Source organism: Apteryx rowi, unplaced genomic scaffold (genome assembly GCF_003343035.1).
Source record: "Apteryx rowi isolate R43461 unplaced genomic scaffold, aptRow1 scaffold_278, whole genome shotgun sequence".
Taxonomy (NCBI): Eukaryota; Metazoa; Chordata; class Aves; order Apterygiformes; family Apterygidae; genus Apteryx; species Apteryx rowi.
This window is the reverse complement of record NW_020449174.1, coordinates 624,930-635,063: the sequence shown is the minus strand read 5'-3', so window position 1 is coordinate 635,063 and position 10,134 is coordinate 624,930. Positions and strand designations below refer to the sequence as shown.

Sequence of the window (10,134 nt, the reverse complement as noted above, 5' to 3'; positions counted from 1 at the left end):
GCCGTGCCGTGCCGTGCTCAAACGCCCCCTCTGCGTGTGTGTGTGTGTGTGTTTGTGTTTGTCCCCGTGCAGCAAGTCACTGAGCGACGAGGAAAACTTGAAGCTCTTCGGGAAGTGCAATAATCCAAACGGCCACGGGCACAACTACAAAGGTAAGGAGTTGGCTGGTTGCTGTGCGTACGCGCCCAGTCGTGGACACGGGTGACCCCAGGAGAGCAAGGCCGGCCGTGCGTCTCAGCGGTCCGGCCTGGCTTTTGGCGGCTCTTCCTTTTTGTTTTGTTTTTTCCAAGAAGAATTGAAATGAATCCTCCACAGCAGTGAGGCCTGAACCTCTGCATGGAATTGCAACCCAAATTAGATAGATAATAAATATTTTTCTCAAAATGTCACTTTATTAAACCAAAGCTGTTTGTTTATAATCCGCAGTGTGTTTCAAGTGGTGATTTTTGCTAAGCAAAATGCATGCAACTAAAACAGGCCATAAACTTTATCTGAGTGTTGTTCTCACAAGTTCTTCTCCTAGCATCTGCACCCTATGCAGGTAAAATCAGATCTCTCCAGCTGACAGGCCAGTTTCAGACTGTCTGTGTGTTGTAGGTACCCTGAAACCTCTACTACAGAGCCACTAGCTTTACCAGGGAAGACTGATTGCTGGACTGAAAATATGTCCCTCATTTTAAGGCTGAGTTACAGGGACAACAGTGCCTACCTTCTCATATAAGAAGGATGTTCCCACTTTCAAAAATTCCTGGAAAACAAGGGAGATGCCTCTCCAACTGTTCTAGAGTGGGCAAAGGAGCTCTTGCCACTGAGAAGAATCACAACCAGGCTCAGACCATTACGCCTTTCTGGTTTTGTCCAGAAGACTTTGCTGATGAAGAGACTCTTATCTTGAGTGCAAAGGGTATAGAAAGTAGGTATTTGAGAAGTCAGCTAGTCTGTGGCTGGCTGCAAGCGGTTTTTTAGGGATAGTGAGCATCAGACCTTGAAGAATGACTTCTCTTAGGAGCTGGGTGACTCCGAGTAGTTTTTCTTTATACAGTGGATAACTATTCTGTAAGACCAGTCCCACTTCTAAGCRTTAGGAAGCTCACACTGGTCCGGGTGGATTAGTGATGTATGGGCTGCCTGTCCTGATCACTTAGGTTCCCTGTGTCACACGCATGACTTGATATTTTCTTTTTTTTCAGTTGTAGTCACTGTGCGTGGAGAGGTAAGTGTGATCACCTTTTTTTTCCATTACGTAGAGCAACAGTATAGGTGGGTCTCTGTGTTCCACAATTCCTAACTTCCAGCTCAATTGCTAGGTTTCCCAGGGTGTTTGAGGAAGCTCTGTATACATCACTGTAGAAGAAGGTTTTCTGTAATCATTTTTTTTTCTGAAGACAACTGTCCTTTTCACCCTGCATCTCGCAGGGGCTTGCAGGTGACCATGTTTAAGTCCCAGACTTGTAATCTACCTTTGGGCACAGAGCTTTGTCTGCCAGGACCTTACTGCAGAACAGGTAGGTTCTGCTCTCAGATCCGTGGGGCACCTTCTGGATGATTATTGAGCCAAAGGGAGGCTTAGCACTTGCCCTCTTTGATTCTCTGCTGTTTTCTCAAGGTATTTTATTGCAAGGACAAAAGGAACTTCTGCTTTCAGAGTTGCTTTTTACCCTCCATCCTGTCATCGTTTTGTGTATTCTGCAGAGTGAGTTGTTTTGATAGCACTTAGGTTTTGATGTTTCCCAAACAGCTTTTGTAAGGTTTCCAGTTCACAGGGAGCTTGAAGAGGGGGGTTGTATTCAGATCTGAATCAAAAATTTTAAAGCCTTTTCCTTCCCCGTTCCGGAAATTCCCTGTCACCTGCAGAACCTGCTTTTGTTCGTAGAGCTGTGCCTCCTGTGGATGGAGGACGCCCTGAGCTCAGGTTAGTCTTTGACTGTTTTTCCCTGGTTATTCAACCGAGTGATTTAATGCTTGTGTTCCTGCTTATGGTCATGCTAAATCATTGCTTGAAGACTGAGTGTTTTAGAGTTTTTCCTCCTTGGTGTAGGCTTTTATGAGACAGCAGAGCCACTGGATTTGTTTGTGTGCTCTATCTAGCCTGTGAGGACATCACAGGGATAGAGCTGGAACTCAGCGTGAGAAGGCGGAGAGAGATTTTTCTTGTGAGTCAGATGTCCTGAGCACACAGATATTCATTCACAGTCTGATTTGTACTGGATCATGGCTGCCTTCATTTTAAAGACCTGTAGCCAGGCTACTGAGCTCCCTTTTGTTTTCCTTGCAGATTGATCCAGTCTCAGGGATGGTTTTAAACCTGACAGATCTGAAAGAATATATGCAGGTAACAGTGCTACTTTCCTAGACATCCCCTGTGAGAAGTGGTTAGAGCTTAGCAATTTGTTTAGTACCAGGGTGGAGAYGCTGTGAGTTGATAATGTACGAAATAAAGAAGAAATTAAGAGATGATGTCAGACTTAAATGCTGTAGTGCAGTGATGTGAGGCAGCACAATGTCTTCTGCTAGGAAGTTAACAGGTGGATGTAAGGCTGTTATCCTTTCGTAACATACTGTTGCCTTCCTCCAAACCCACATGCTTGGTAATTTGAACCCCAGTACGCTGTCCCTACTGGGACAGTCTTGCTGATGTTGCTATTGCTGTTGCTAATTGCTGCTAATGTTGCTAACTGCTGTTGTCTGCCTGCAGGAGGCGATCATGGAGCCACTTGACCACAAAAACCTGGATAAGGATGTGCCCTACTTTGCTGAGGTTGTGAGGTGGGCGATAGGGACTCCTTGTGATTGCAGGGCCGGGGCATGGTCTCTGGGGCTCAGTCATACATCTGAAGCAGCAGCCTCTAAAGCAGCTGTGCATGTCACGTGTTGTGTGTGCTGTGGCTGCCCTCCATCCCTGTGGCTGCCTCACCGTGGCTGGCTGGGTGCAGGCCTGCTGGGGCAGCTGTGGTCCCCCATGCTCTGGAAGGCACAGCTCACTCGCAGCTAAGGAGCCCTTTGCAGACTGGCACTTCTCACAGTGAGCCTGCTCTGTAGGTGGCTTGGGGAGACAGATATAACCTGTTAATTAGAGCTAGTGTTATATGTGTTTGCTGGCATGGGTTCAAGCCCTGCTTGCAGTCAGTGTGTCATCTCGTGAAAGCTGCCTGCTTCTCCTTGGCCTTTATCATGTCTGTTCTAGGTGCAGCCTAGTCAAATGCCATCGCTGTCTGTTCTCAATGTGCTCCCATTTCACTCCTAGCACCACTGAGAACGTTGCAGTGTTCATCTGGGAGAACCTCAAGAAGCTCCTGCCTGTGGGGACTCTTTATAAAGTCAAAGTGTATGAAACGGACCAGAACATTGTCGTGTACAAAGGAGAAGAAACAATCTCTGAGAAGTGAAAGGAGCTTAAGCTCGATTGATCAGAAACCCCRCTACCTAATCACATCTGTGAATTACTTCAGCCCTGTGTGCTGTATCTYTTACATGTAGGCATTGATTATGCATTTCATAAGGACAGGAATAGGTATTTTACAAGAATTCTTGCAGCAATCTGGCAGTTGGGGTTCACAGAATTTGTTGATTTGTCTGCCTTTTTCCAAGACATTCCTGTTTTGCAAACCCCAACCATCAAGCTGATGTAAAATCTGCAGTTGTACTGTGTTAAATAAAGCAGCTTCCTAGAGAGTAGATGGTCTGGCAAAGTATATATCCCTTGCAATCACAAAAGGCTTTGATTTTCTCTAATTAAACATTGGATTAATTTATGGATTTTTAATAGCCTGGGCTTTGTTTTTTTTGTTTGTTTGTTTCTTGATCAGATAGAGAATGACAACTGCATGAATTTTTTCTTTGGTGATACAGACTCTTCTTCCTATGGGTAGCAGGTCTGTCTCTGTATAAGGAACTGGTGTAGTGAGTAATACAGTTATATACAAATCAATTCTTAGTATAACTGCAAAGCTAAAGAGAACAGTATATTGTTGAGAATCAGCATGAAGAGCTGAGGAAAAAAATTAGAATGTCTTTGTTGGTTAAACTGGGCTGGCTTGTGTGCTTTTGCCAGGACACACTGGCCTGAAAACTCTAGGCAGAGGGTGAAAGCAGAGTGGGAGAGGAAATGGGAACATTGCAGCCCCAACCATATAAGAGCGCCCTGATGCAGTGGTGAAAGTGTCCTATGGGAAACAGGTGAGAGTAAACCCTTAAATACTGGTTATCCAGCTGCTATCCCAAAGTTGCCACTCCTGTGAAGTTGTACTAAGAGAATGCTTTTCATGTTATCAGGTTCTGGCCGAGTTTGTCTCATCATAGTGTAAGTGTTCACTTCATTAGTATCCTGTGGTGCTAGCTCAACTCAGGACCAGAACAGACGGACAGGCTTAATCCTCACCTTGCTGTAGAGCCATCCCTGCTATGGGAGGCTTTCTGTTCTGCTAGTTTGATCAAGGAGAGCTGACAGCAGGGAAGGACCTGTGATACCTTGAGACTCTGTCCATTGAAGCCCCCTAAAAACTTGTAGGCACAAGCAGCCAGGTCAAGTATGTTTTTCTTAAGGTAGCTTTTATGAATTCTGTAGGAAGAGGAATAAACTCTCCCGTTTTTCCTTTCTGGAGGAAGCAGTCAGCTGGTGCTCCTGTTGTGATGATCTGCAGTTACTTAGCCTTTTCATAATCAGAAGTCCGTGCCAAAAAGGTCTCATAGACAAAAGGAGCACTTAGTATGAATCAGTCATTGGTGCTGGTGCTTCCAACTGTCTCCTTCGCAAATCGGGTGATGCCACGCTGTTAGTTCAGCATAGGCTGTTACAAAAGGATGAGGTTGTGAGATGTGTTTATATGAACACTAACCAAGTAATTCCGAAGATTCCTGAAATTGTAGGCATACTGTGAAAGCTAAGTGCAGGAAGAATGCATGTAAAACAAGTTAGGGAAGGATTATTGTACAACTGCAGTTATTGTTTTTAGGGTCATAAGATCAACTTCTCCACCTAGAGGCAGAAGTGCAAGTACTGTGTGTGATTCTCTTTACCACATGAGCAAAGTCCTGAAGGGGAGTCAGAGTAATTAGGAGATATGACCAGGAAGCTAGCAATGCCCATAATTAAAAAAGCGACATCCAGGGTGATAATTCCATCGCTTTACAAGGAAATTATGTGTCTGAATAGTGATAGCAAACAGCAGCATTTTGGAAGGTTTAATGAACCTTGCCTAACAGTTAACCTCGGTCTCGCTTCACTACAGGCTGAGGGCAAAGTATCGTTCCATAGCTATCAACTGGGCTGGAAAAATGCCTTTTATAGTTCCAAAAAATACTTTGACTGCTTTCTCTTAAACCGTGACTGCTTTATATGGGCCACAGTTCTGTGTTGTSTCCTACCTTGATCCATCTTTGTTCAGACTTTCTGGTGAGCTTCTAAAAGGGGCTTGTAAGGAACAGCTGGATATGAGCGGTGTTCCTGCCAACCTTTCTTTTTTGGCAGAGCAAAACCTCTGCCTTTGGGATTCCAGTGTTCATGTCTTTCCTCTTTAAACACAGTCCTTTGGAGAATAATTGCCTGCAGATTCGTTCTAGTGTCACCCAAGTAGGGCGTGCTCAGTACATCAAATGAAGGGAACACGGTCCCCCCCTCACACAACTTTTATTTTTTCCCCCAGCAATGGCACTAGTCAGCTTTTTTTGTGTGAGCTCTGACCAAGGAGTTTTTGCAGCTTACCTGAATGCTTCTGCCAGTCTGTAATTTGTCAGGATGGTATATCATTCCGGTTTGCTGTAATAAATGACGTAGATCGTACTGGATGATAGCTGCTGTTGATGAGTCACAACATGTTTGATGTCATTAGTGAATCACAGAGACTAAAATGGATCCTGTGGTATCTTTATCAGAAGCCTAATTCAGCTGTTGACATTGTTGACAAAAACAAACAAATAGGTACATCTGTGTAGCATAGCTCAGTGCTGCTGCTAGCAAAAGTTAGGTGTTGGGTCACAGAAACTAGCACAAATTCCTTATTTTTTTCTCCAGTGTAGTATAGCACTGATAAAGTCCTGCAGTAACATGGGCATTTCTATTTATTGCTGTATTGCATGTATTGAAATAAATTGGCCTACCGGGTAGCAGCTTGGGTGAAGGGAGTTGGCAGTATCAGAGCTGGAATTCTAATTGCTGGTATCCTAAGAAATTGCAATATATTCTGTCCCTTCTCCTAACTTCTTAGAAGGATCTGGATCCTTGCAGGTGTGTATGAGCTCCATGTAGGGAAGTCTCTGTAGGAATCGGCCTCCAAATACACAGGAGAGTGGTATAAGGAGAGAATTAACTCAGTAAGAATCCCTGTGCCGTAGCTTATTTATTGAACGATGAAATGGTTGGAAGGAGGACCATTCGGGTGACAGTGGGGTCCAGTATAGCAAGTTAAAAGGTCAAAGCTGATCCCAGGAGAGCTACTGTAGGAGCAAGACTTCTGACTTCAGTGCACATGAGTGTAAATAGCAGTGTAACGGCAGCAGGATSAGAATGTGCTATCTGTGCTGTGCTTAGCAGGCACTGGGCTGGAAGGCTCAGTTCTTCCTGTCACRTGGAAAGAGAAATAATCAGGTTCTTTAGAAAAGTGGTGGTGTCAGGGCAGAGACTGAGTGAATGGGGAGCCTGTGCGAGAAGCTGGCCACCTTGGTGTCCGCTGCTGTATTCACACTCACGCTGTGCTTCAGCTAACGTGACCATTTGGTTCTGCCAACTAGAAGCAAAGCAAAGTCTGAGGCTGCCCAGTTTCAAAGCAAAGCTGTTCTGCAACAGCCCCCCTTTTGTATTAATTGTTCCTAGGGGACGTTTTCCCATTTGGCCTCGCTGCAAGGAGAAAAAGTCTGTTCTCTTTTCTGGTCTTGGAACACAGTGACTGCAGGAGGACTCTGGGTTCAGGCGCAGCTTTTGCAGTGTGGGGAGTGGGAATTGATCGTTTTCCCATGACGTTTGAAATTATGAAACAGGGCAGAGCATAAGGGATGCCATTGCAAAAGGAGCAGCAAAGCGAAAAACAGCAGTTTTTGAGCCAAGTTCTGGAGCTTGGTCTTACACACCACTSCTTACGCTGTTATTTATAGTTCATTGTAGTCTCAACAATGACCAAGTTAATAAATAATCCAAGCATCGTTGCTGATGAGGGGCTGCGCGTGGGACACGGGGCCCCCACCAGGAGCTGCTCCTCCGGCGTTCAGACGACTGGCCACGTGTTACGGTTCCTGAGCTGAAGCTTGCTCCTGTAACGTGGCTCCTCTGTGTATGTGCTCAGTGGCAGGGATGCAGTGAACATCGCCGGCCTTTCACAGGACCTCTGCCCTGTTGGCTGCCCAGCACCGGTGGTGCCCTGGCAAGGAACAGGAGGTGAAATGAGGCTATGGAGAGCCGCCGGCTTTGTCCCGTGCAGCGGCTGGGCGGCGCGCTGTGAATGGAGCTGGGGGCTCCAGGGGAGAAGGAAATGCCGCCGGTAAGAGCTGCTGAGCAGCCGAGGGAGACGGACCACTCCTGCCTCTGCCCAGAGCTCCCGGCTCGAGCCGGAGGGCTGACTCGCCTGGAAACATTTTCCTAGCTATCTGCTGCACGTTCCTCGTTTTCCAGGGGCCCTGCCTAGGATGTGTGTCTGCAGGGACACAGGGTAGAAATCTAGGAGGAAATCTTGGGGCCGTCAAACCCAGTTCCCTCCTCCAGTGGGCAGTCATCTGTAATGCAGCATACTGTACTTCAAAGCTCATTAGAGTGTTTGCTCCCTCCCTGACTCTTACTACCAGCAGTCTCCAGGTGTTCATCTCCCTGTGTGTGCAATGGGGAGAGCGATCCCACCCTGCGGAAGTGCAGCGTGAGGCTCTGGGGAAAACAGTGCTAGAGAAAGAGCAAGTGAGGAGGAGAAGGGGCGTTTTGAAGCTGTCCTCCTGCAGTGAGCGTTATCTGTCCTGTGTAATCAGTGAGGCCAGGGCCTGGGGGGAAGAGGGTGTGATCTTACCACACACGCACAAGGGAAGGTGATTTATAGCCAAGAAAGCCATGGTTCGAGTATTTCCTGGTGTTCCCATGCTTCACCTTGCAACTTTACTGTTCTTTTAACTGCTGTGGGTGTGGATGTCCATATGTACAAGAGAGCCATTAGGATGGGAGGGAAAGCAAACTTTTAGTGTACCAGAGGTATGATTTCTTTATTGAGATACTCCACTGAAGCACTCATTTGGAAAACTCACAGCTGCTTTAAAAGTTATTTAAAAATGTCTGAGAATGTGGCAAGGGACAAAGTGATGCTGGCCCARTTTAAGTCATCTCTGAGCCAAATGTCCCTATTTAGATCTACAGATACAGTGTGACTGTCTCCTACTGTCCATATCCATCTCCAGTGGGCTGCTGAGAGAGTAAACATTGCTGTTATTTCCGCTGGAAAGAGACAGGTACAGCCAACAGGAGGCCTAGGGCTAAAGCTACATCTTGTTCTGCAGCAGTGAGGTTTTTGGGTGACGTAAATTAAGGAAATAAAATTAATCTTTAATCCTGATCRATGGGTTTCTCCCAAAATGAGCATTGCACTTCCTCCTGCTTTATGTAAGCTAAGAAACATCAACAAGATGTCGAATCTGTAGTCCAAGAAGTTGGGGCCTGTTCTGCTGGTTTCTGCAAGGCATGGTGGGCTATCACAACAGCCATTAAACTTCAGGCATTACAGCAAGCCCATGGGAAGGTTGGAGAATTTTTAATGGAGCTTTATTGCTCACAGTAAGACATTTGCTGTGGTCACTCTGTTAATTATTAATAAATGGTTTAAAACTAAAAACTCCCAGTAACAGATTCCCCCTCATGGTTAACTCAGGGTTTCATGTCTCCCTAAAAAAATTAGGCTTCAGGGCTCATCTGATCTATCCTGAGAGCCTCTGCTCTGCCTCTGCAGGCAGTGAAGTCCTTTTCGGGTGCCTGCAGTTGGACTTTGTCGTGCCGCGCGCCTGGCGGGCGCCTGCGGAGCGAGGCTCCGCCGTGCCGCGAGGGGAGCGGGGCTCTTCACAGCGCAAAGCAAAGGAAGAAGTGTGTTTGCCTAGGCTTGTTTCGGGCCCTTGAACGAACCGTCACTCAGTATTTGCTGCCAACTAGGGATTCTTTCCAAGATGACCCGGCGTTGATCCCCAGTGTCACAGGGGCAAAGGTTGAACGGCATCTCCAGGTTTTGGCTCCTGGATGACTTAGAGGCAGCAAAAGGGAGCCCAGGATCCAGCAGCCGGGCCCACGGGCCCCGGCCGCCGTGGGGACCTCCTAGCCCCGCAGCAGCGCACTTCACGCCGTGCTTTCTAGGGGAAAGGGCCAAATCCGATGACTCATTTGTCGCCTACATGCATCTGCGGAGCTCTGGGACCTGCCCGGGCTCTGCCACGTGTCCCTGCTGCAGCCACAACTTTTGTACGATACTTGACATCCCGATCCAGGTTTTGTGATCGAATGGCTCCATGTTTGCCTCTAGGGGCAGGGAAGGAAGACACCAGCATCTGTCCTGCTGGCAGGGCCAGGAGGTGTTGCAGTCTCTTGGGACGTTAGCTCCGAGTCAAAGGAAGGCCTTGCTTTGCTTGTGCATTAGAACTAGAAAACTGAAGCGATTCTGGCTCTTTTGTTGGCGTCATTCACAGCTCACCAAGAGACATGATGTGGTGGGATGGGAGAGGACAGGGTCATCACAAGGGGACAGCAGCATGTGGGTGGAAGCCAGGGACCTTATTTTGAATGTCGCAGACTAGCTTTCCCTGCCACAGGACAGAGGTTTTAAGCTGTAATCTCACCATCTCATTAATTTTGGTCTTCTTGCTTTTGTCTTTTCTACAGCAGGATTTTCCCATATTTTAGTCTCAGATGATGTCTTTTACCCGCTGGTGTGGGCTTTTTAGGGGTTCGAGGCCTCACCCTTATTTCCCTTCCTGCTGAAGCACGAGAATTTCCATATGTCAGATTCAAATTCCCAGTTACAGCACAATATTCAGTGACTGCGCTTGGGTCCAAGGACAGGTGTAGGCAAATTCACCACTACATGCTGCTTCTTCCTTGAAACAGCTAAGCAGAGTGATGGCAGGTTGCTCCTTTCYCAGGTTGCAGTCCTGCCTCTGAGCTGCGCCACCGGCCAGCGCAGAGCCTCG

The 10,134-nt window shown here is 47.0% G+C and overlaps 1 protein-coding gene across 1 annotated transcript in view; it reads left to right on the top strand.

Annotated features, from left to right (window-relative positions):
* PTS (6-pyruvoyltetrahydropterin synthase) overlaps positions 1 to 3,763 on the top strand; it is a 5,241-nt gene extending 1,478 nt beyond the window's left edge. Inside the window, exons 2-6 of the mRNA XM_026068680.1 lie at positions 73 to 152; positions 1,191 to 1,213; positions 2,276 to 2,332; positions 2,696 to 2,766; positions 3,245 to 3,763. Of these exons, the coding sequence (XP_025924465.1) occupies positions 73 to 152; positions 1,191 to 1,213; positions 2,276 to 2,332; positions 2,696 to 2,766; positions 3,245 to 3,386 (373 nt within the window). The 3' untranslated portion in view covers positions 3,387 to 3,763. The remainder of the gene's footprint in view (positions 1 to 72; positions 153 to 1,190; positions 1,214 to 2,275; positions 2,333 to 2,695; positions 2,767 to 3,244) is intronic.
* Positions 3,764 to 10,134: the final 6,371 nt, after the last annotated feature.